Here is a 27,042-nt window from a genome sequence, read left to right as displayed (position 1 = left end):
CTTTTGCTGTACTTCACTGACTGTTCTGTTCCTATGTTTTTACTTTGTTCTGTTGTCTCTGGTACCTTTTTATGTTTGTTTTGAACCACTAAGATGCGTTTCATCCCTCTTTGTTGTCCTGATGTACCCTTTCTGGATCAATCGGCTGTTAAACTGAGACTTACAGTACTTTCATGTTCAAGCCTCTAATTGCTAATAGTCTATTGCTACCTCTAATAGTTTACTGTTATTGCTACCTCGCGGCCCTTTGGTGAGATGGTTTCAGAGCAGAACAATTACTTTACAAACACTTTGAACAAAGTCGTGTTGCAAAACACAGAAGTAGAGGAAATGGGAGCGATAGAGTCACAGAAAGAAAGGTGATAAAGAGGAGGGAATACAGAGAGAAGGCTGTGTAAACAAGCACAGTGATAATAAGTGAACAGTATGGGAGGAGAGAGAGCGGAGAGCACACAGGAAGGAGCGGAACATAAGAGAGGGAATGAAGATGAAATGGAGCTAAGACGGAGAGAAAACTGAACAGCAAAGATGATAGTGAAGAAAACAACTAAATGGTAACCAGCTGGAATACAAAAAGGCAAACTAGATAAAGACTTATGCATGTTTAAACTTGACCAAGTGTTTTTCTTTTATTATATTACCTTTACTGTGCTCTTATTGAGTTCAATTTATGTGGGAATTTATTCTGTGTCTATGTTGATTAATACACAGAGCAGTGGTTCCTAATCTCTTCCTTAAAGAACACCTTTTCTACCATTGATTGAACTGACAACCCGAGATCAAGTGACATGTTTTATGGATGTTTCATATTATATTTAATGCATAGCTCTAAGAGTACAGAATTACTGATAAAATGTACATTACCACAAATAGTGAACACAATAACTGCAGGAAATGTGTGTAAAATGATCAATGTGGATGAATTCTGAGCAGATTATCTCCTGTGAATATATCACATCAGAGATGATTCATTCATTCATTTTCCGTAAACTTAAACTGTTAGGGGTTGTTGGGGCCTGAAGGGGTTGGGTACATCCTGGACAGGTCACCAGACTATCACAGGGCTGACACATAGAGACAGTCAACCATTCACACTCACATTCACACCTACAGGCAATTTAGAGTCACCAATTAACCTGCATGTCTTTGGACTGTGGGAGGAAGCTGGAGTACCCAGAGAAAACCCACGCTGACAAGGGGTGTGAAGTCCTGTCTAAAATTCTGTGCAGTTTCCGGCTACTCAGAGTTGTAACTGGATTTCACTCAAATGTTAATGCGACTTTTTCCTCTTCTTCCTTCTTTTATGTTGAAGGTGCAGTTATTCAGTTTAGCAGTTCACTTCGGATAATTTCAGTTCAGCTATTTATCAATTTAGGTGAACAACCAGCTGCCTCTCTGCTTTTGTCGATGTCTCCAGTTGCACAGATCCAGTGTAAGTTTCAAACCAGGCCACCACCAGCCTCTCACTGTAGTGGCGTCTGCACCAGCAGTGTTTCTTGTCTCTTCCCTCTAAGGCTGTGTGCCGCTCTTAAAGGTTTGGGTTGCACATGGGGCGATGGAAGTGGACTCTCCTGCTTATTTATCTTGCTTTATCATCATATAATATCATTCAACACAGTTTGAACACAGTTTGATATGACCAGGGGAGAACATGCAAACTCCACACAGAGTTCCCCCACCACCCAAGAGTTCGAACCAGGAACCCTCTTGCTGTGAGGCGACAATGCTAACCACTGCACCAACACACCAAAGATGTTTTTGACAAATTCAGTGTTTTGGTCTCCCTGATTCTTGGCCACTGTTCTATTAGCTCTTTGTTGTTTTAATTAAGTATTCTAATGCAAGATAAGGATGTTTAGCAGAGGGTGAAGACTCTGTAAGTACAGCTTGTGTTCAGGTCTTCACCGTGCTCTTATCCTGTGAGATTCGTTTAGGTTTATATCGTGAATCATAATCTTAATTTTATAAATAACAATTTACAGTTTAAAAAAAGTTTCCTTACTCCACTTCAAAAACTAAGAAAGTTTTGCGTTTGGCGTCCGGACTTACAGGTTGGGAACCACTGATACAGAGCATTTTTCTAGTAGCAATATCCTCCTGAGACCCTGTGTCCTCATATGAGGACATCGCATTTTACTTGACCTTATACTTCATTCTACTTAACTTAGACCTGTTGTCCTCGTTCGTGGACACTTTTTTGTGCCATCTAGTGGTAGTAAGAGCACAATACACTAATCCATGTGAAAACAAGTTGGCAACCATCTCTGCCAAGTCTGAAGCTGATCCCGACACAAAAGCGGACAAGGTACAAAACCTGATCACATTTTATGGTTGAAACTTGTTTCTTTATGATTAATAATGTTTGTAGTTTTATATGGCAACACATTTGACCAAATTTAGCAACAATAAGAAGCTAAGACACTGTTAATTAGGAAGTACTCGTTTGACGACATTGGGACTTTATTATCGTGTCAATGTTTAGTTTTTTATACTTATCACGTCCTACTAATGCAAACCAAAAAATGTTTGGGTCTCTGTATAAAAGATACAGCTAGCTTTAGTTTTTCACTGACATATAGACAAGTTAATTCATCTTTATCTAATAGAGTATATGCCTAATTTTTATGCTGTCCCTCTAGCGTGTTTGCTGAGCCCCTTCATGTATTACTACATGTACTCTAAGATACACAAATGTTAGCAACTGCTCTTTGCAAATACAGTTTCCAGCCTACCTTGCATCCAGTCACAATATCATGGCCCCAGTGGTTGGGAGCACAGTGGTCGCACCTCTCACCAATGGTGTTTGGAGGACAGATACACTGCCCTGTGTTGGCGTCACAGTTATTCCCCACATGGCTGCACTGGCAGGCTGCAGGAGAGGAGACAAGGTACGTTTTAAATGGCTTTGAATAAACTGAAGACAAATCAAAGTGATTATATTTCAGTGACACAGCTTTGCTTTCTCAACATGACACGCTGGCTAACAGACTCCAAATTGAAACAAAAGCAACATGTCTGGGAGTGAACACACTGAGCCACGTTTTGTTGGAAACTCAAACCTTAGGGGAAATGTTTTGGTGGCAGTGTGTTTCTAGTTGTACTGTTAATTTGTGAAGAAGAGAAAACACTGCCTTTATCTAACTGTTATTTGACACTTTCCAAAAAACCAAAAGAGAAATTCATTCATTCATCTTCTAACTGCTTCATCCTCTTGAGGGTCGCGGGGGGGCTGGAGCCTATCCCAGCTACATCGGGCGAGAGGCAGGGTACACCCTGGACAGGTCACCAGACTATCGCAGGGCTGACACATAGAGACAGACAACCATTCACGCTCACATTCACACCTATGGACAATTTAGAGTCACCAATTAACCTGCATGTCTTTGGACTGTGGGAGGAAGCCGGAGTGCCCGGAGAGAACCCACGCTGACACGGGGAGAACATGCAAACTCCGCACAGAAGGGCTCCCATGCCCGGGATCGAACCGGCAACCCTCTTGCTGTGAGGCGAGAGTGCTAACCACCACACCACCGTGCCGCCCGCAAAAGAGAAATTGTGAACTGCTTATGAGATTGATACTGAGGGGGAATGTTATGCGCATACCGAATTATACGGACAAGCCATCATTAAATAAAACAGCTTCGGTTATAGGAATTTGAAAGGGTATTTTATTGAGTTACTGCATAAAGACTGAGCTGTTTATAGGAACACCCATAATCCCCCAGTGTCATTCATTTCAATTTATTTCACCACAATTAACTGACTCAATCATCACCATTTCCTAGAAAACACAATAGCCGATGCCAGAGGACTCTCGCTTTGTACGCTGGCTGAATAGAAATGTTAACGCTCATGAAATGTGAGGTCATCTTCACAGCTGCATTGTTTTGTCAATGGTTAATCAAAGTTATGCTTCTTCAGCTAGTTGTGGACACTCTATAACTTCATTTTTTGGACACTGTCTGCATCATGTTTGTATTCTGACTTGCCTGCGGTACATTAAACACCAGCCAGCATATTGTGTCTGTAACCTGACAGCTGCACTGTGGCACTGATGTTAAGATGAATTAAAGCAAATAATTCCCAGTCCTATCTTGTCTTTCTGATGCATGATCAGGCTCTCTGGCTAACTTACGACTGTTCTTCTTGGCTGTCAATAGCGGTTGGCATCAATAATAAATTGCATAAGGAGATATGTGGGAAAAGCTATTCATAGTCTTACTTGGGGGTGCGCGGATGCTTAATCCTCATTTTGGGCAGCACCAAGTTTCCTGCACCTGCTGTCTGTGTTGCCAAGTTTTTAGGGCATACGATTTAATAATTTGAACATATTCCGGTCTAATAATAGACATCTGAAAATGACTCAAGTATTCTCAGATGACTCGACACACCCTGGGGGAACGATAATGAAAATCCTCAGCTTTAGCAACAAACAGCTGATAACAGCTAATTGCTTTCAGATGTAAACTTTTTGATCAGTTTACCAATGACACGTGTGGTTGATAATAATAACTAGTACTCTGATAATATACCCACATTTGACTTGTAGAATATGGTATGGTACCTACAGTATCTAGCAACTACAGTCTAAAGTCTAGTAACTGACTCTTTGCTAAGTCCTGCCCCTAGACACAGACTGGCCAATCATAACGTAGCATCAGGACAGCTCCGACCAGGGTCCAACAACAACACAGCTGTGCTCCATTGACTCTAATGCAGTCGTTTCAGATTTCCTTCATTTTCAGGCTGGTTTTGTGGATTTGGAGCTAAATGTTGTGCCTGGGGCACGTCGTGTATTAATGATACTCGTTATGTGGAGAAGTTGGAAAAAGATATACATAATACATAATAATACATACACACATATATATAAGAATGTTTCTTCCCTGTTCCAAAACCAAAATCAAACCCTGAAAAGTGTAGGGTTAGCTAGCTAGCTACTGAAGATATAGCCTACTGAATGTATACACATGCTGCTTTTGCTTTTTAATGATTGTAACAGTGAAACAAAGACCGACCCTGCTGTACAGGAACCAGTGAAGGGAAGCAGGGAAACTCTGCTGATATTCAACCAGCTGTGTGTCATCGCAGTGTGTGCAGATGAACGTTGTTTGACTTCCTTGAGGCCTGAGAGATCCCTGCCCTTCCAGCGGCAGAGGTCTGGGTGCTGGCAGCAGCAAGGGGGCAAAGCCAAACCCTGTTCATCTGCACACACTGCGATGCCACACAGCTGGTTCAATACCAGCAAAGTTTACCTTTATATTCACTGTCTTGTGTGGTGATCAGCAGTGATGTGGTGGTTCACTTTTACACTGTGATCTGTAGCCTACAGTTCGGCTTTAGCTTCTAACTGTCTTTGTCTTTTTGACCTGTTGTTGTTGCTGAGTCAGTTTGACATCCTGGATATATCCTTCAAACACAGACTGTAGACCCCTCTGTCTGCTTCTCTCTGGAATCACTGTTTAGTGTTTAAAAACTCAATCTAAAAAAGATTGTTTGAAAAATAAATAAATTAAACAATGATCAATATTTGATGCAAAGTGTATAAATGAGCAACTTAAAGTGATCCAGACTGTCCACACAGTGACACATGATGCTTTCCTTTACCACTGGCAGAACTTGCTGATATTAAATAAATACAACAACATTAACAACGTGTAAATATTCTACTTTTAGAGTAGAGGCTCTTGCTGTTTTACACAGAAACTTCACACCATTTACAAAACGAATTCCATCCTCTACATCCAATACCAGCACGCTGCAACTTTGACCCTCTGGTATGTTGTATAATTTAGGCAAACCTTGACCTTTAATTTGAGGTGTGAGTACGGATGTGCTTGGTGTTAACTCCCTGCTGATTTAACTTTGAATCACCGCTCCTGCACAAAGCTATTTCGGTAAAACAGCAGAAATTGAATTGGCTGGAACGTTTGCAGTTGGACATAAAGCACTGATCATAACAAGATGGGAATTACGGAACTAAAGTGGGAACATAGTGTCAATAAATAGAAATCTAAAACAAAAGCACAGGTATCTCACGTCCTGTGTTTTCTACCTAACATTTATTGATTAACCTTACGATTCATAACATGTATTTCCCTATAAAACTGAACAAATTTGATAATTATCAGCTGTTTTTCTTGTCCACCAGCCAAGATGACTAAGAAATATTGTAGCTCCATAATTTATTGGTCATATCATTATTATTCTGTGTGTTCAACCTTCAAAGACATTCATATCAGTCAGCAGCTAGTTTCTCCGGCAACATTTCATCTTTCCTCAGCACTTGAATTTGACTGTTCTTTATTGCTTCCTTCTGTCTTTCATTTGTTCTTTCCATCATCTAAATATATATATATATATATATATATATATATATATATATATATATATGTGCATGTATGGGTGGATGCTTTGTTTGATGTGGCTATAGCCTTTGCCAACACATGTTTAATAACCCTGGGGAAAATTATTGCACAACTATTTATAAAACACAGCGTAATGTCAGAAATACATGATCGATGGCAATAAAATTATGAGTTCTTCATTATTTCTGCGAGCCTGGCTTTAATAAGATAGAAGTTCGTGGTTTCTGCAGGAAACTGATGACAAGTTATTTGCTGTACGGTATAGATGCAAACTTTGTTATGTCCATGAGAAGCTGAAACAGGAGGAAATGCCTACACCGACAAAGCACTGTACATCTGAAGACAAAGCAGCGCTCATTTAACTAAAGCCAGCGGCTCACATTTATATAATTTTGTCCTATTTTGCTGTGATGTTTTGTGTGAGAGGTTTTTAGCTGTGGTCTGCTTGTGAGCGAAAAAAGGTTTGCAATAATTATAAAACTGCCAGCATGATGTGAAGGAATACAATTACACAATAGCTATTTTTTAATGGAATAGCTCTGCTGACAATGTGTGTAAACTTTAGATTAAAAAGACAGAAAAGTGGAGCAGCAGTTTTGTGATTGCTGACTTTCATTACAAATTACAGTATAAACAGAGGTTTGATTTTGTCAGGAGTTCCAGTGGATTGAGCTATTCTTTTGTTCTGCGGGTGATTGCCAACTTTTTCAACAAACACTCTGGTCTCTCTCCTCCACTTTCTGTGCTTACGTGTGCAGCCGCCCTCCTGGAAGTTAAAGAATCCTCGTGCACAACGGTCGCATTTGGGTCCGGTGACGCCTGGCTGGCACCGACACTGACCGGTTTCGTCACAGTCAAACGACTTGGAACCAAACGAGTTGCAGTGACACGGGACACACGCTCCGCCTGTGCTGATGCCGTGAGTCTGAGGCTGGAGGAACACAGACAAAGACAAAGGGAACAGGTAGTTGAGAAAAGGTAGTGGAATCAGGGTGAGACAAGTTGCAGACACACTCTAGCAAATCAGAGACATGGAGGTTATAACAGCACATGCTGCAAAACTTGTCTCTGAAGAGTGAGGAGGTAAAAATGAAGGAATTTTTTTCTTTATATTTGTTGAGATTTTCAGTCTTCTCAGAGTAATATTCCGGGAAGGAGAGAGGACATGAAAGATGACTTGACCTGAATTCTTATTCATTTTAATTTGACCCTAATTTTACCCCTTAAGCTACAATGTGCCAGCCTAGATGATTTCAACAAATCTTTGGAATGTTACCAGATAAAAAAAATGAATGAGTCGTCAGCTACCTCAGAAAAAAATCATAAAAATAATGACATTTACAGCACCAACAACAATCATCTTAAGTTACTTAAAGAGGTTTTTGATGACACCTCATTGGCACATTGATATTAGAACGTGTTAAAGATTGCTCATTATGTGTACGTTTCCCTTCATGCTGCACTCGTGACCTTGCATTACTGCTTACACTTAGCAACTTCTTTAAATGGAAATGTTTTTCACACAAAAACACTAAAACAGCCGTGCTAATTACTCATGCAACGGTTTAAAAATTAAAGCCTCAAACCATCATAACCACAAAGAGTTTAATCCTTGATACACACGAGAAATGTGTTCCTCATCTAACACGTCTACACAGCAAGAAAACACACCCATGCTGCTTAAAACACACCATGCAGTGTGTGTTACCCCTGTCCTAGGCCTGTACGCGCCCCTGGGACAACCCCCTGTGCGGGAGGACCCCCCCCATCTCTGCTGCACGGCCTCTATGGGAACACGCTCCACTGGCCTGCGGGTCTCCCGCCTCTCGTAACCTTGGCGACGCAGGTCACAGCGTCGGCCCACAAAGCCGGGGCGACAGATGCAGCGGCCCTCGATGTCACAGCGCTGAGACATAGAGCCGTGGGGGCTGCAGCGACAGGGAATACAGTCCTGACGCTCAGCATCCCACCAACAGTTGGGCTGGACCAATCACAGCGCAGAGCGGTGGAGGGGGACCAATGAGAATGAGTGAGCAGGACAGATGAAAACAACAAATGGAAAGTACAAGAACTGAAAGTAAAAGCAGAAAACCAAAAGAAGAGCATCTTGTCTTTTGTGAGAATGAAATAAAAACATTATGAATCATCATCACTGTCACAATCACAATTTTTGTTATGCAAATAACAAAAGAATATTAGAAACACCGGAATAGATGAAGCACTTGACGACAGATTGACTTTTACAAAACCAAAAACATTAATTCACATTTTAAAGGGGGACTATTCTGCTAATTTTCAGGCTCATACTTGTATTTTGAGTTTCTACTTAAATTTATTTACACACTTAAATGTTCAAAAAAACACTTTATTTTCCTCATACTATCTGTGCTGGAAACCCTGTATTCGCACTCTGTCTGACACACTCAGTTTTAGCGCCTGTCTCTTTAAGACAACCTCTCAAAAAAGCCAAGTGTCCTCTAAGTGGCCAGCAATTCCAGGTCTGCTATATATTTTGTCTCTGTACCGTCACTCTACCGTCACCGTCACAGCCAGGGGAATGACTGTAATGGAAAAAAGGGGCATTTTCTACCTTAAAAACATCGGCGAGCAAGATTACATGTTTTCCTGTTGTAAGCATGTAGCTGCATGCAGCAGTGTAGGCTACATAATGTGAACACTTGTCAGGAGAAATCTGTCACAAGCTGATGTCAGTTTGTCTTGAAAGTAAAAAGTTGGAGGGAGAGTATTCAGAATGATATGAAGTCTGAGGTTTTTGCCCACACTTTACTTCATTATTTGAATCGTTTGATATGAACATCTGACATTGTAACACACCATATATATATATATATATATATATATATAGATAGATAGATAGATAGATATATATATAAATCTATATATATACATATATATATATATATGGTGTGTTACAATGTCAGATTCAGAATGGTCAACTAATCGGTCGATTAGTCGACCGATTTACCTCCACCCACAAAGATATTGTTCCAAAATCTTTGTGGGTGGAGGTAAATCGGTCGACTAATCGGTTTGAGTCATTTTTCATAGAAAAGTGCTATAAAAGTACCCAAAATACTTTTATTGCAGCTTCTTACGTTCAGATATTGGCAGCTTTACACACTCTAAAAGGGAAAAATGCCAGCACTCTCAAATGTCCTTTTAGTAAGTTTAATCAACCAGCTTGGATGGCAGTACCAGTACACAACAGACGTTTCGACAGAAAGTCTTCTTCAGTGTGTGAAGAACTGAAGAAGACTTTCTGTCGAAACATCTGCGTTTTTCCCTTTTTCACTGTTTTTGGCCGTGCACTTTACGAGTGTATTTATTTTGAGAGTGCTTGCTTGTTCCTACATGATTTTGAGCTTTACATACTCTCCCATGATGGTGAACCAAAACCTTTTGGCGTGAGTACGAAACAAGACATTAGATGACATAATTTTGGGGTTTGGGAGAGACAGAACAACATTTTTCCACATTTTAACACATTTTTCGATAAAATGATCAGTTGACTAATCAAAGAAATAATCGACAGATCAGTCGACAATGAAAATAATTGTTAGTTGCAGCCCTAGTAAAAAGTCGCTTTCCATCTGTTGGCCTTTCAAGTGAATCTAGTGTTTGAACATATGTTTATTTATGTAGGCTATTAAGATTATTTATGCACAGAACACCAACAGAGAGGCCGAGAGAGGGAGGAGCCACAGACACTTTGTCCTTGTTATATACTGTATGTCTTGTATATCAAACGTCTGTGTTGTCGCTGCATTTTTTTAAAAGACATCTGTCACCTGCATCCAGGCGCTGTCCCCATGTCACAAAATAGACTACAACTACCAAGAAGAACAGCGACATGCTATGATTCACCTCACACATAAACTAGCAGCACAGCACTGTACTCCACATGTGCTGTGGTAACCTCATTCATCTCACAGACTGATTCAGCGTAGCATGTGCAACATATCGACCGATGTCACACTGTAGACTAATTAACAGACAGATTAAACAGAGGAGCAGCTCTGTGTCTCTCTGAGTGTTGATGGAGAACTTGTGAGTGAGTGTGTGGGGCGGAGCTGTGACGAGAGTGTGAGAGACGAGAGATGAAATCTGGTATGTGTTATGTAACGCAACTTGACCCTATATCGATATAAACGGTATTGCCTAAATTTATATCTTGCCTGATTATATATTATATATGATATTGTACACAGTCGTTATATATATGACAGAAAATAAGGAATAGCATAACAGGTCCCCTTTAAACAATAATAACCGATTTGAGTGGAGTATTAATCTAATGCTGTACGTGTGACGTTACTAATCATGAGGCAACCAGGCCTGACAGCTGACATAGCAAAAACTGAGGTGCAGGAAAATGTAAAAATATACAAAACAAACTGATATCTGCAGGATACTGATGCGTAAGAGGGACTTTAAGGGTCTCTAAATTCCCTTAACTCCTTATACTACCTCATTTATAGCACAACAGTAATTATTAGTAGTGAATTACAATTTGACGGAACATAAATCAGCATAGAGTAGAAAAAGTAGAAAAATAAGGCAAAATACAAATAAAAAGTCTGCACAGGAATGGCGCCAACACATTTGCAATATCTGTAAAGATTACTGGCATCTGTCACTATACTCACCATGCACTCATCACACTGTCGTCCAACCACGTTCTTCTTGCACTCACACCCTCCGGTCTCCTTGTCGCAGATCTCAGATACAGAGCCATTCGTATGGCACTGACAAGCTGCAGGAGAGGAGACAGCATATTTAACATCAATTATCATTTCCTAATGGCACCATTCTACATGACTACATAAAGTAACACATACTGGTTTAACAATAGCACAAGTTGGTGAGTGTGTTTACTTCACACTACAGTCGGCTGGATGAGCTCTGATCCTGCTTAAGGTCTTCTTCAGGATTAGCTGTCGATATGCATTTTAATATCCCTCTGACTGCACTTTGGAGAAAATCTCCTCCTCCTCAAATAGATTCTTCAGTCTAGTGGGCTGATTTAGTTTGCCAGATTATATTTTGAATATTAAAGACACATTAAGTTTGACAACAGGCTAACTGACAACACAAAGACACGTTCACATTTTCGGTAAATTTCTCAAATCATACACATATATTCATTGCTGTAGTCTTTTTTACATGTACAAATTGAAGGAACTGACAGGATTACATTCACTTGAACTGTATTTTATATGACTTTATGTCATAAATAAATTGACTGAATTGCCCTGTTTGCTCTGAAGAAAAACTGATGTTGAGGGTGAACAGAAAGCAGAACTATTAAGTTCTCCTTCCAGACAAAGTTTCAGTCACCAAATCCGAGTGAACCTCTTCACCACCTTCAATCCAGCCAAACACCGACAACAATTAAGGACATGAAAGATGACACGACTGAATCCTCTATTTTAATTTGTCTTTAATTCAGAAGCCAGCTAAAAACCACATCAGGGCTCTGAGAGCTGTCTGGCAGTGTGAAAATGCCTCCTCGCTGCTGCTGAAGGAAAATAAAACACTGAACTCAGACATTCACCAACTGCCCCTGAAGCTACAATGTGCCAGCCAAGACAATTTCAACACATCTTCTGAAATGTTGCCAGATAACAAAAAAAAATTTGAATTAGCTACAGTTGGGCTGAAATGAAAGGAAAATAAACTAGCTCTGTGAATGCTGAATATAGCTACCTCAGAAGACAAAATCCTGAACACCATGATTTGCCTAAATTATCATGACATTCAGCAACAACAAACATCCAGACATCATCAAGATATTTAGGTCTTAAATGTTCTCTGATGAGTAAATCCACAGTTTTCAATAAGAAAGAAATGTTTCACATTTCATAACAGTTTATCCCCTCCACAGCTCAAAGATGAAGATGCAACAGAATACAACTGACTGTGCTAAAACAAAGCAGGTGCTCCTGATACAAACCCCTTTAATTCCCCTAAAAGGACAAGGTACACAAGACTAACCAGTCGTCTTCAACGTCAAAACAAAGCAGAGTTTTTGGAGGGGGGTCCATTCATTTATTTTCTGTAACCGTTTATCCTTTTGGGGGTCATGGGGGTGGAGGTGTCCAGGTGGACCCTGGACAGGTCGCCAGGGCTGACACAATAGCCCTTTTTAAACAGGAATTGTGCAAATTTGCAGGAAAGCCCAATCAGTCTTCTTTCAGCACTGGCAGTATAAAAACAAAATCAGGGAGTGCAGCAAACTTTTGTTGAATACAGAATGCGCCTTTGTCGGGGCAATGGGGGGCGTGAGCAAGTAACAAAACATGTAGCTCAGTGTGTGACATAAACAGTGGCATGGGAGGGAAGCCGCAGCTGGTCAGTCCTTCGGCGATTCTCGTAAGTCAGCCCAATCTTCACCATCCCCGTCATCTGATGGTTAATGGCCTCTTCGTTTGTGAGGACAAGGAGGACGCGCAATTCTTTGTCTCCCCAGTTGCTCATCTTTACAGTGTCTGTCAGGTTTGTGTTTCCCTCTTGCTACTAGCTGTTCTCTAATTCCTGTTTATCCACCACCAGTGGCTCACACGTGCGACGTCATCAACAGCTCCTCCCACAAGTCATCAACAGCCCCTCCCGTTGTGGAAGGCCGCCTCGGCCTTTTTTAAACTAAAAGGGTACCGCCAATATGTCTACCCTACGAGGCGGAAAATTGGGCACCTCGGATCAGCTCGCCAATCTGGCTCTGCGTGTCTGAACGCTCGCAGCTTGCCGGCAAAATGGCCCAACATTCATGGAAAATCTGGCAGTGTAAAAGGGGCTATAGAGACAGACAACCATTCACACTCACATTCACACCTACGGACAATTTAGAGTCACCAGTTAACCTGCATGTCTTTGGACTGTGGGAGGAAGCCAGAGCACCTGGAGAAAACCCACGCTGACACGGGGAGAACATGCAAACTCCCACACCCTGTGCTTAAACTAGAAACCCTCTTGATATGGGGGGGAGTTCAGTCCCTTTCATAATGACAGTACATTGACCTAAATATTATAAATCATCAGAAGATTCTCATCTCTGCCTTGAACCTTATTTCTCTGGCGTTGATTTTTTTTTTTTTTTTTTGCAGTTTTTATGCTTTCTGAATGGGTTACTTACAGGAATATTAAAACCTATTCCCACAAACGATCTTTCAAGTCTAGTAGTGAGGTGTTTGAGAGGATGCACCTTCCCTGTATCTGACTGTGGTGCTAAACCAAAGTTCATTTCACTCTAATGTTGAAGGTAAAAAGGTAGCACACGCACAGGTCTTCAGAACAAAGTTGACTGATCTCGACTGACCTGTTTTTTGTTTTTTTGTTTTTGTTTTTTTTTGGCCAAGTAAAGCAAAACATGCTAATGTTTCAGCCTGCTGGGCCTCATCAGAGCTCATTCCAATCCTCTCTCTCTGTCTCTGTCTGAGATACTTCAACTTTATTTAACTTGTTTAAATCCTACGGGAAGGGAAAAAAAGACACACCCACACACGCCAATCAGCCCCTTAGATATACAATTAAAAGCCTGAACATCACAGCTCCCATCTGGTGGATGGGCTGTCAGAAGCACACACAACACACACACACAAAAAACACACACACTTTTCTCAAGAAACAAGTTGCACACATCACATCACATAGACACACATGCGTACTAGTGGTCCCTTCTTTTACCTCCTGCCATTTCCTACTGTTAGATGTAACAGAGACAGAAGGACCGACCTGAGTGTGGGATAGGAAGTGAGAGAGAGTGGGGTACAACAGATGTCCACACACACACACACACACACGCACACAAACACGCACACACACATGAACACACACACATACAGAAATATGCAGAAAACACACATACCATACACAACATACATTGATTTCAGCTTTACATAGATATGCAGAGAGGCACGCATGCCCTCCCATACACACACACACACACCTACTCAACCACAAACGCCTGACTACACATACAAGCAAACATGAACATTTACGTCTGTCCCTGTTTCACACACACTCTCTCACACGCAGTCTCTCACCCCCCTAGCTTCACCCTTCGGGGACCATCTGGACTCCGTTCTGTCAGTCGCTACAATGCGAGCCTTGTTGTGGGATAAAATGTTGCTTTTTGTTGTGTATTTCTTTTTCCTCGGCGTCGGCCTTGATGGTGAAGATAACAATCTTCCTGCAACTTGAAATACATTATGTTCTGTTACCAAGCAATCCGCAATCTGTTGTATAAACAAACGTCAGGAGAGGCTAATGTGTATCTATTCTATATCATTAGCACTACAGTGGTGCGTTGGTGAGAAGTCCAAGCACCATAGAGTCCATTAGGCAGTCATACAGTGCACACCAACAGCAAATTGAGTCCACAGTCGAGGTAAAGAAGTGCACGTAGAAGTAGGATATTCCTGTAAAGAGCATGCTGATAAGATGTGGTGTCCAGAGGCCTTAAGGCGTAACGACAGAGAGATGGAACGTTATGTAGTAAATGCATTAAAACGTCAACTTGATATATAATCTTTTGGCCCACTGCAACACAAATTATCTTTGTGTAATGTTATTAGTAATGCTCCTGGGTTTTGGGGTTTGGAAAGACCTACTTACAATACCTTTACTTTTTTTTTTTTTCAAACTTATATTATTATGTTTTTGTGTCAAAGAGAATAATGAGGCAAACATTAGTTTTTTAGAAGTCCTGCATTGAGCGAGACGGGAGACACGAAACAGACGGCATATGCCACGTCAACGAGCGCCCACTAGTGCTTGTTTTCGCCACTGACAGGCTTGGATTGTTATTGCACTTGTCAGACAACATAATAGAAAGAATCCCTACAGAGACAGACCTCTTTCCTGAAAGAAGGATCCTTTTCATAAAATAAGAAAATGCCCCGAAATCACTATTGTGAAATCCACCAGACTCCATTTAAATAAAGAAAATTGATTGATCCTCTTATTTTATTTATTTATGAAAAGGGTCAGTTTTGAACAAATGTCAATGCACCCAAATTAGCTGAAAGGCTAGTTTTCATCGGCAGTCCCTTCGCCAGCTGTAAAAATGCATCCTAGACAAATTAAAAACAACAATAAAATACAGCGCGTAAAACAGGTCAAAACATATTGCAGTAAAGCAAAAAACACACCACAAATAATACTAAAATTATTAAAAGCAGACTGAAACCAAATAATACTCAACAAATAAAAACATCTTGGTTCGTTTTTCTCACAATGATCAACTCTCGTTTGTTTGAAATAAACCCTTAATTCACCCAGACAGACAAGAAAATACACTGGTTCTACAAACGCTAAAATTAATGTTTATCTTAATGGAGTCTGGTGGGTGTGGCTACAGCAAATTCAGGGCTGCCTCTGGTTAAACAAAATCGTCTTAGTGTTCTACAAAAAGGTCTGTCTATGTCTGGATCATTTTCATAATGTTGTCAGACACTTGGAGTAATAATCTGAGCCTGTCAGTGGCAAAAACAAACACTTTTAGTGGACATTTATTGACAAGGCATTGGTACCAGTGGTTACATTGCAGCCTGTTTCGAGGCTGCCAACTTTCATTCATCACTTGGACACAAAAACATGGAAAAATAGGGATCAGGTTAAAAATAACCAAAGTTACCCTTTCAGTATTGCTCTTACCAGAGCAGCACGCACATCACATCAACATCTGGGGGAATCTAAAGAGTGACAGGCCTCCATGACTGGTTATAGTTGCTAAATCAGACCATGTGAAATCCTGTGTTGTGTTAAAAAGTGCCATCTGCCTCCATGTAAGACATATAGAGAGGTTGTCAACTTGATTTACAGACATTAAAATACTAAGAAATTTACATTACAAAAATTTAGCTTTTTCTTACTCAGATTTGTTTGTGTCCCTTCACACTGAACTTTCTCTTACCGTCAGCAATGACAAGAAAAGTGGAAATGTGTGTGCAAAATACATCTACTGTATAAACAAAATAAAAGATGAGTAATTTGAAGGGGTTTACTGTGCCAGATCAGAAAATTCATGGTTTGATTCAATACTGGACAGTGGTGTCATGATTCAGTATATTTTTGATACAGCAAAAAAGTATAAATGTCAGAGTAATTTCCTTTATTTTTGAAAATTTTAAATGTATGAAAACTGACATAATTTGGGCTTTTGTGTTTTGTACAAAGCAGGAATTACAGCTTGGCTGAAATGGACTTGTAAAAGTCTGGTTAAAGCAAAATCAGTGATTTCTCTCTAAAACACATTATACTTGTTAGAAAATACTTGAGAACAAGTGAAAAACAGGGAACTGCTAAGTACTGAATTGTGGAGTTAAACTGTTGAACTGTTGTTTTTTTTTTTATTTATTATTACTTCTTTGTCTTCTCTGTCCAAGATTTTTTGGATGGGCCTAAAGGCCTGCTCGAGGACACACTGGAGTCTTCCTTACGTACTATTTCAATACTATGTTACTATTGGCATTAGAGCGCAGAGTAATCAGTGTATTTTCTTTCACCCACTCAGTCTAATAAATATGTGAATTAACATCTCTGTGAAATGCCAGTCATATAAACACAAGCTAAACAGCCATTACTAACGTACTTGTTAGTCTCTGTGGCAAAAAAGCGACCTGGCCCACCAGCACTTACTGCTCACTGCTGAGGATGTGTGCTTTGTGATAATGTTAGCTGCTGTTAGCTGCTGAAGGAGAAGCTACAACCATGCAATGGCTGTTGCTTCTTGGTACGGTGGGTTTGTACTGTGCAACCGCAGACTTTGTGTGCTACTGAGTTAGCTGCTAACCAGAATCTGTCACTGTGCAGCAACTTGTGCTTTGGCTCGGTGCTTTCTTCCAATCACTTTCTCTCTTTATTGTCCTTATAATTCACAGCGTAACTGAAGTGACTCCAAACACCAGACCTGCAATGTTAACAAAGGATCTTCCATTTCTGATCTGGTAATCATGTTACTAACGATCTTGCAAGGAGCTAGCTTAGCGTAGCTGCCTCCCAGTGTGTCTCACAGGAGGAGCAGGATGTTTTGGTTTTGGGGCGGACAGCATGTTGCCTTGGAAAAAAACTTACGTTGGGCTGCCTTGTTGAGCGCAGTGGCAATGAGAACATCATATTAAACACAGTTAGAGTTGTATATTTTATTTTCCAAATGTAAAAGGATAGTTCAAGGTATCATTCAGTTTGTAATGCACACCAAACTGAAAGCCTCGTACCAAACGGTTCAATACGAATACATGTATTGTTACACCCCTGAGTAATTTGTCCTGTAAATAACAGTTTAACAAACTGATACTGACTTATTAAAGGCTGCCTCAATTTGGGCTTTGGCACGAGTTATTGTTGGTTCACACTCAGCTTTTCCAGGCTTTTAATTGTACTTTACTACTTTTTGGGGGCCTATCATTCCAATAAAGAGTCGGTGCCTCAGCACAGAGGACTGTACCACACACTCCATTAAGAGTGGTAAAACTGGAATAGTGAGGTTTCCCAACGATCCCCTAAGAGGTTATTGATCTACCCTATGAAGTATCTATGAAACATTTATTAAGTCTCAGATGCACAGGAAGCATAATTACATTATTGAATTACTACATATCCACTTTGTTCCAGCGATCGGACAAATGTGTGACAGTGCAGTTCACACATCTTCACAACAACTTGCAAATGACTTTCTCCAATGTGAGAAATGGTCAGAAGGGTTCATTTTCCTGAATTTGTTCCTCAAACAAATTGCTTTGTGGTCAAGTTTGCTTGCAAAATCAAACCCCTCTCCATTCTCTGACTGAATTATACCCGACCACTATTAGAGGGAGACACAAAATGGCTGCGGCAACAATGTCTGCAGACGGGAACTCTGACATCAAAGGAAAAAGTAAAGGATTTTTACAGTCTAATAGTGCACAAATGGACTTGGCCTGAACTCTCCTGCTCCACTCAATAAAATTCATTAAGACCAGGAGCAATAGGCAGAGCGAGGCAGGCGGAGAGGGAGAGGGATAGACTGACAGAAGCGGAGAGAGGGAGAGTTGTTGTGTTTTAATAATTCCTGGTGGTCGTTCGTACAGGATCAATAACAACCCTCCAACTCTGAGACACGAGCAGCCGATCAGCACTGTAGGAGAGCAATAGATCAGGCTGATTAATCAATAACCATTTAGCTGGGTGGAGAGGGGAAACAACTACAGAACAATGGACTATCAAATTCACATTAATACCCCCCGTCAGCCTGTCTCCCTGCCTCTGGGCCTGTCTGACGCTGTTATCTGTCTATTTATTGGCAGTGCCTGTCTGTCTCTCAGTGAGGTGTCTATCTGTTAACGTGTCTCTCTGCCTGTCTCGCTGCCAGTGCCTCTGTTTTCATCAGCAGCGCAGGTTTTAATGAAGATCTTCACAAACAAACGCCATCTGTACGTCTGTATTCGCTGCCATCTCTCCTTTCCTCTCTTGTTCAGTCTCTCCACACACTCTTTTTTTTTTACAGGTATAGTTGTTTTTTTTTTAATTCTCACTCTTAAACACAGCTGGCAGTCAGTGGGCCACTCCGACATCACACCTCCTACTACCACAGCTGCTTGCCGATGCAGAGTCACACACACGCACACACACACACCCCCCACACACTCCAGATGGTGTATCTACTCAGTGTTTTAGTAAAAGGATTAAAGGTATCATTTAGTTAAAATTGAGTTTCATAGGGGAAGCACTACTGTTCAGTGTAACGCCCCTGCTGAGACACTGAAGCTGCAGTATTGGCTTTTTTGTAATGATTTTTCTGAAAAGTAGATGATGTTTTTCCTCTTAACATCCCCATGTCTAGTATTTTTTTTTTTTTTTAACAGCATCCTTAAAATCATTTTGATGGCAAACTCTTCATAGAAAATCTGAAGACAATTTGTTCAATCGATATGTTGCTTTTAAACAGTTCACTCTCAGTGTCTCAGGGCTGGTCTCAAGGGATAGAAGGTATCAGAGGGTGTCGCCATACTCAAATCTTATGCAGTGGCTACACTGAAGACGTAATGGATGCGGATCGTTCACTGAGTGGCTGCTGCAACACTATGCTTCCATTATAAACAATGAAACTGGCTACACCAGGCGTAAGAGCAGCGCATTAGTGGTGTGTATGCGCCACAGAGATCTGCAGTATAAACATAAAGTTAGGCCAGTCTTTTATTTATATTTCTACGCAGCCTTTTTAAACAGAAATGGGTCATCGATAGGACCTTCAGGTTTCCTGTATACTTTGGAGAATAATTAGGCTAAATAATAGCTAGACATTTTGGAAAACAAGCTTACTGGTTTCTTTCAGAGAGTTCACTGAACATGAGATGATTGCATAAATATCTGTTGAATGTGAAGCATGCTAGCTAAAAAATGACAGTTAGCATACAGACAGGAAGCAGGGAGAGCTTGGCTCATCCATCTTATCTTACTATATAATGACGAAAACTCTTTCTGTCTGTGTGTCTGTTCCACGTTTTTCTCCTCACTGACTTGGTCAATCCATGTGAAATTTGGCACAGTGGTAGAGGGTCATGGGAGGATGCGAATGAAGCAATATTATATCAATTGGCAAAAGGGGGCGCTATAGCAACCGATTGAAATTGCAGACTTTGAAGGGGCATATCTCATGCCCCGTATGTCGTAGAGACATGAAACTTTGCACAGAGATGCCTCTCCTCATGAGGAACAAATGTGCCTCCAGAACCCAAACCTTCCGATTATATAGATTTTCTGCCATTTTCAATTTTTTGAAAAACACTTCAAATCGATCTCTTCCTAAGAAGTTTGACTGATCTGCATGAAACTCGGTGAACATAATCTAGGGACAAATATCTAAAGTTCCCTCTTGGTAAAAGTTGGAAAACTTACTAAAACTGAGCTTCTATAAGGCAATGAATATTGCGGAGGGCGTGGCTCATCACATAAAGGTGTATAACATCTCAAAGGTTTCACCGATCACCATGCAACTTTGTAGGCATATGACCACACATAATCTGAGGGGACCCCTCCATTATTAACCCCATCAAACAAAACTGGGGCGCTACAGAGCTAATTTCTTATCTAGGCCTAACCACCATATAGACTTTTACTTAACTTGGTAGATATGTAGAACAGGATGCCTCAAGGTGACTGGAGAAATTTAACTCTAATTGGCAACTGGGTGGTGCTATAACAACAGAAAAATGCAAAAAAATGGCTAAAATTCGAACAATCTCTGTGGCTCCCCCTGTGGCCCAATGTTTTGTTTTTTTTCCTAATTTTTGGTATGACTAAGTCATGGTATGGTATGCTGTACCTAATCATGGAAACTGTCAGTGTGTCATTGTGTCAGTGCGCCCCACTTCTAAGTCAATACAACATGTAAACACTTTAACTATCTGCCTTTCAACGTGCTACTTCAACTACTAATGTACAGTTTTAGCCCACTAACTACCCTACTATTGGCAATGGTACTACTGTACTTTCAATAAAGCAATCATACTATCAAATTCACAAAAACTGAGTACATTGCTCTTCTTAATGGGTTCAGTTGACTGATTAATCTGCAGTTTCCTATGACCTGTATCCTAAACACACAACATGTGAAACTGTACGTGGGCAACTGTGCACTCAATGGGTATGAACTAGTAGGTATAACTGAATAAATAACCCAGCTATAAAAAAAACTTCTAAAGCTCAATAAACATGATAAATATAAGTGTTAAAGCTACAAGTTGTGATTTTTGTAGAGAGAGTCATGTACTGAACTAGTGCAATATGGTGCCAAAACGTTATCAGGATACTATCTTTTTTTAAATTAAATTACTAATAACACCAACAACAAGTTGTTGTCTGTTAATTTAAAATGATCTTTGACAGGTAAGTTAGCCATTCTGGATATCGGCTACCTTGCATCAAACAGGGCCTCCACTCAGGAGACTTGATCACCCTGTCTGCATTTATTTTGCCAATATCAGCTGGTGGTTGCTGACAGTCCCACATTAAACAAGGTGAAGAAACAATCCCAAAACAAAAGCTCACTGTCTTGTTTTGCCTGTGACTCATACAACCCTGCGCCAAATGTGCGCCGCATGCGTAGCCACTAAAAACATACATTACACGCCACACCAGCTCCGTCAACAGTCCACATCCTTCTTAAGTGCAGCAGATGTATTACAAATGGAGGCTTTAAAGTTGACGTCTGAATTGTTTACTAATCCAACTTTAAATAAAATTATTACAGTGGTACCAAATCCTCATTTAGTAAGAAATCAGTATTTTGGAGCATACAATACGGTAATATCACTCAGGACTCTAAAGCGATTGTAACTTTTGCTGAACAGCTGTCACTGTGGCACTGTGCTTTACTTGCTTTATTAGTTATGAGTTCAACTTTTATTTTTTTTTTTTTAACTTTAAACAGTGACAACAGCGAATCACCGCTACTGATAGATTTACATGTATGTGTTTTGTTTTTGTTTTTTTCCTTCTGTATGCTTGTTGTTAGTCAGTGTACTTACCCTGGCAGTTTTTAGCTGTGACGGCATCTCCGTAGTAACCATCAGCGCAAATTTCACACGACGCGCCGCCATAACCTTGGCGACAGTGCAGACACTGGCCTGTGATTGGATCACAGCTGCCAGGTATGGATAGGTCGAGGTTGCTATGGCAATCACAGGGCTGGCAGGATCCCCCTGGCACACTGGGCTGGCCATAATATCCGTTGGCACACCTAGGAGGCAGCAGAGAGACACAGAAACGTGTGATGATGCTGTTTCATATTGGAAGCACTGTAAACAAGATGTGCTGCCCAGGAGAAGAGTTCAGCAGTTAATAAAAAAAGGATATGTTGGGATATTTCAGAGGGTCTAGTATTTATTTGGCATCATATATTGCGTCGGCACATCAACACAGAAAGCAAAGCTAACACGCCACATAAAGGTCTGTGCAGAGTTTTTTCGGGATTTTTCAAATTGCTGACTTTGGTGACGCCCGAGGCATCAAAAAGGCACTGGCATCTGCCCCGCTGAGGATGACTGGGCTGAAACTGACTGCACAAACTTTCCTCCGAGTGTCTCCTTTTTTCTACAAACAAAAACGTATGCCATCAGTATAATCTGAAAGACACTATAATCATGCACAATTCCTCGCATAGAGGCTTTAAAATACCTCAACAATTGATCACCAACCCACCTGGTGTGCTTTCAAGCTGTTGCAAGGAGATGTCATCCTGTTATTCTCCTTCTCAGAATACAATTTTAGTTTGGGATAATACTACATCAGGTCTTATTGAAAGAGCGGGTAGTGCAATAATGTCTCTAGAAAATTTGCTCTGCTTTCATGTCGCAAATAATACTTGAAAATGCAGCTTTCCTCAGCTTTCAGGTCTGCAAGGAAATATGCAGTGGCTCACCTTGTCTTCTTTTTTGTGTCTAACAACTACAGAATAAACAACTCTCAGATTTCGGCATAAGAACATTATGAAAATATTGTTTACCTCAGCCTCCAGCTTGTGTGACAAGAACACACTGATCTCCAAATACAAGATCAGTAATTACAGCAGGTCTCATCCCACAAGGGCTGGCAACCGATATCCAATCACAAAATAAACAATCACTAAAGCTCATCTAGCGGAGTCCATGGGAATCATCAGTATTGTTACGGGTGTGTCTTTGACCAGTGAGACTGCTCAGCTGAAGGCTGCTGTGTAATTCATATTAAACACGCACTCGCATCACACACACACACACACACACACACACACACATTAACTCATAGATGTACACACAAAACAGCTGCAGGGCAACGGAGCCAAACCAAACATCAACAGATATCAAATGAAAGTTTATAAAAAAAAAAAGCTTTACCAGAGATTTAAAAAAATGTAGATTTAATGTCTTCAGGCGGTAAGTTTGAAAACAGATTATGTGCAGCAGACTGTCCAGGTTTTAGTCACGAAAATATTCATATAACTCAACTACTGTTATAAATCTGAAGCAAGGAATATCTAAATGCCACCCAAGCTAATAATAATAATAATAATAATAATAATACAAAGTCAATGTGATGTATTCATATACATGTCTTTCAGAGGTTTTCCTTTCCTGTTCATAAAAATGACAATTTAACCTCCTGAGACCTGAACTTTGTTTGGTATGCATTTTTAATTCTTCTAGCTATTTGGGATCAGTAGGACCTGATAAGAATAAAAACGAAACACTGTCAACAATCATTAAGTCCCAATGTCCTTTAACTAGTTGATGATAAATTCCCAACGTCTTCAAACGAGTACTTTCTAATTAACAGTGTCTTAGCTTGTTACTGTTGCTAAAATTGGTCAAATGTGTTGCTATATCAAACTACAAACATCATTAATCAACAATAAACAAGTTTCAACCATAAAATGTGATCAGGTTTTGGACCTTATCCATTTTTGTGTCAGGGTCGGCTGCAGACTGACTTGGCAGAGATGGCTGCCATCTTGTTTTTACATGAATTAGTGTATTGTGCTCTTACTACCACTAGATGGCATGAAAAAGTGTCCACGAACGAGGACAACAGGTCTAAGTTAAGTAGAATGAAGTATAAGGTCCAGTAAACCCAAAATGTGATGTCCTCATATGAGGACACAGGGCCTCAGGAGAATATAGAGTGTGTAAGTAAGACTGATGACATGACAGCGCCCCACAAAGTGAAGTCAAAACAGCCCAATTACTCTCTAGAGACTGGCTACTGTATAGGTCATGAACCCCGCTCCCTCCATGTTAGCACATGGGACATTGGCCAAACTAAAAGATCAAAGTGCATGTCAAATTAATTTTTATCAAAGATGGTTTCTGTTGTATGAACTCGTTTTTGCTTCGCAGATGTATGTTCAAGGGTTCATTTTTCTAAAAAGTTTTGGTTTAAATTAGCTATTTGATGCTATGAAAAGGGGGCTGTGTGCCAATTGATTTCGCAGTCAGTGGCGCATCATGCAATTGGGTCAGGAACTCAATACATTGCTGATGATGTTTTTCTGTAGGCTGACGAGGAAATTAGCATCACCCTGGTTTCATCGTCAAAAAAAGCCTGTGGGATTTTTCCAATGGATTATTATTGCAGAAAATAAGCTCTGTGGTAAACAAACATGTATGATACTTGCAAGTTTTGTTCAGCGAGATAATCTCCACAAATGAACACTACTTCTATGATATATGAAGCCTAAATGCAATCGCCAGAATTATAATGCTAATGTTAGGCTATAAACAAACTACTGTACACTAGTGTGCACCATCATAACGTCGCCACCAAAACAAGCTTAAAAAGCCATGTTCGGCTTGATGAAGTTCTGTAGCCTCATTTAGCCACTTGTTAGCAACCGCATTTTTAAAAACACATTAAAGCTTCAAAATTCACGACTGGGGTATTTACTGACAGATTTTATATCGTGGAACAAAACCTGAAAGTCTCTTAACCTTGTGTTAACCACAGAACTTATTTCAGACATCTAACCAAAAACCTACTCATGAAACCCACTGACTTTGTGTTGAGGGAACCGTGAGTGCTAAATTGTTAACTCATTTTCGGGTTTTAGGACTCATTCCTTCCCGATTGCTGCTGCGTAGACTCTGGCTCCAAAAGTGCAAGATGGCAGTGCCCGTATCCAGGATATTTTGGCTTAATTTATTTTGTACTGTTGGAAGAAATGTACACACATGGCCCATCTTTATATACAGTTTATGGTTCATGCATTTTATCTGTACAAATGTATGATTTTTATCTTTGTTGTGTCAGTGGAAAGCAAACGTTCCAACTGAACATAATAGAGATACTGACAAATAAAAAATTAAAAACTCGTTTGATTCTTTTATGCAGTCAAGTTCTTTGTGTTGGGTGGAAAAATAAGTGAAAGAAAATGCAAAAACAGAAACCTCCTCATCCATGGAAACAAAAATTAAAAATGATTGTTAGCACCTTTGAGCAAGGACAAGGACACACACATGTATGAACTGTCAGGTGATTTCAAGATTTTCATTTTTGCTTTTCAGCCTCTTTTGTTTGATTAATAATGTGAGGAAGTTCGAGATGCTGCGAAATATATTAACCTGAGAATGCTGCGGCGAGTCAGGAGCCACTGAAACCAAATAAAACAGGTCTAAGCTGAAATAAAGCCCCACGGACTATAAAGAGAATTGAGATGAAAGAGACAAGAGAGTGAAGAGAGGAGGGAGGCTGGTGGAGAAAGAACAGAGGAGAGGAGGGAGGAAGAAAAGGGGGAAAAGGTCTTCACATAGAAAAGAGAATTGAATTTAGAGAGGAGGGAAAAGAAAGGACAGAGAGAGGGAAAGAGTCAAGAGCAGCCAGCCATTATTACCACTGACCCTCCTTGGTACTCAATAGAACTGGTTTATTAGCTTGTGTGTGTGTGTGTGTGTGTGTGTGTGTGTGTGTGTGTGGTGCTACAAGTACATTCCTCTAGTCAAGTGGAGAATCTTACTGCCAGCAATGAATTCTTGATAGGAGAGTGTGTGTTTGTACTTATTTACAGGATTAATTCACACTTTCAGGTTTTTAAATTCTATGATAACGCATACTGTCAGCGTGTGTGTGTGTGTGTGTGTGTGTAGTAACTTGGGCTTGAAGAGGAAGTGAAGGTATTTTTAGCCAAGAGTCCAGCAAGTTTGAAGGAGATATATTGGGGGGGGTCAGACACCTGGTCAAAGCCTTCAGAGTGTCCAGGAAGCGTATGGCGAGCACAACTGGTGGAGGGTTACGGAGGGAAAGAGAGGGGCCGGGATCCTAAAAGTGGTGTTCTTTTATTTTTAGTGTTATAAATGGGGAGTCGGCGTCAGGGGAAGACAGACTCTGCTCCTCCCTCAGACATTTTTTCCCCCATAACTTTCAAAGCATTTTGAGATCAACTTGTTCTCTCTGAGTGCTACTGTATGTTATTTCTTGAAATTGGGGCAGGTTGTTTTTAGGAAGTAAAATGGGACTTTCATATAAATAGACATCTTGAAGTTATTTTGTAATTTACTTTTAAATGTATATCTGTTACGGCGGGGGATTAAGATCAAATTAGGTCTTGTTTTTGTTTCAGTATGACTTAGTTCTAATAGTCAACCTTGCAGTCACTTGAGGCTGCCGAAGCACAAAGTTCCATCATGCAGTTTTAAATCACCTCAATACATTTAAAGAACAAATGTGATGTGCTGCACTCAGTCAGTGAGTGGAGCCATGGAAGTATCACTACACTTCTCATAAAGCAGCCATTTCAGCACCTCTCTCTCTCTCTCGTATACAATTACCACCCACTTTATTAGGTACACCTTGCTAGTACCAGCTGGGGCCCCTGTTGCCTTCAGAACTGCCTTAATTCTTGGAGTCATAGATTCAACAAGGTGCTGGAAACATTCCTCAGAGATTTTGGTCCGTATCAACATGATAGCATCACACAGCTGCTGCAGATTTGTCGGCTGCGCATCCATGATGTGAATCTCCCGTTCCACCACATCTCAAAGGTGCTCTATTGGATAGAGGGCCTGTCCCAATACCCACACTTCCTCTAGAAATACCCACTTGCACTTGGTCGTGTGCGTTCACGTTTAGGCTAGTGGTGTCCCAAAACAGAATTGAGGTAGTGGAAGTGGTTTCCAACACTTAAAACCTCCCTAGACAACCCAAA

At 40.5% G+C, this 27,042-nt stretch overlaps 1 protein-coding gene across 1 annotated transcript in view; it reads right to left on the bottom strand.

Moving 5' to 3' along the window:
* lama2 (laminin, alpha 2) overlaps positions 1–27,042 on the bottom strand; it is a 325,147-nt gene that overhangs the window by 126,818 nt on the left and 171,287 nt on the right. The window contains exons 21-25 of the mRNA XM_049589718.1: positions 21,896–22,107; positions 11,036–11,142; positions 8,077–8,349; positions 7,119–7,299; positions 2,733–2,869 (exon numbers count right to left, since the gene is read on the bottom strand). Of these exons, the coding sequence (XP_049445675.1) occupies positions 2,733–2,869; positions 7,119–7,299; positions 8,077–8,349; positions 11,036–11,142; positions 21,896–22,107 (910 nt within the window). The remainder of the gene's footprint in view (positions 1–2,732; positions 2,870–7,118; positions 7,300–8,076; positions 8,350–11,035; positions 11,143–21,895; positions 22,108–27,042) is intronic.

Source organism: Epinephelus fuscoguttatus, linkage group LG11, assembly GCF_011397635.1.
Source record: "Epinephelus fuscoguttatus linkage group LG11, E.fuscoguttatus.final_Chr_v1".
Lineage (NCBI taxonomy): Eukaryota > Metazoa > Chordata > Actinopteri > Perciformes > Serranidae > Epinephelus > Epinephelus fuscoguttatus.
The sequence above is the reverse complement of the archived record's forward strand: the minus strand, read 5'-3'. Positions and strand labels throughout refer to the sequence as shown.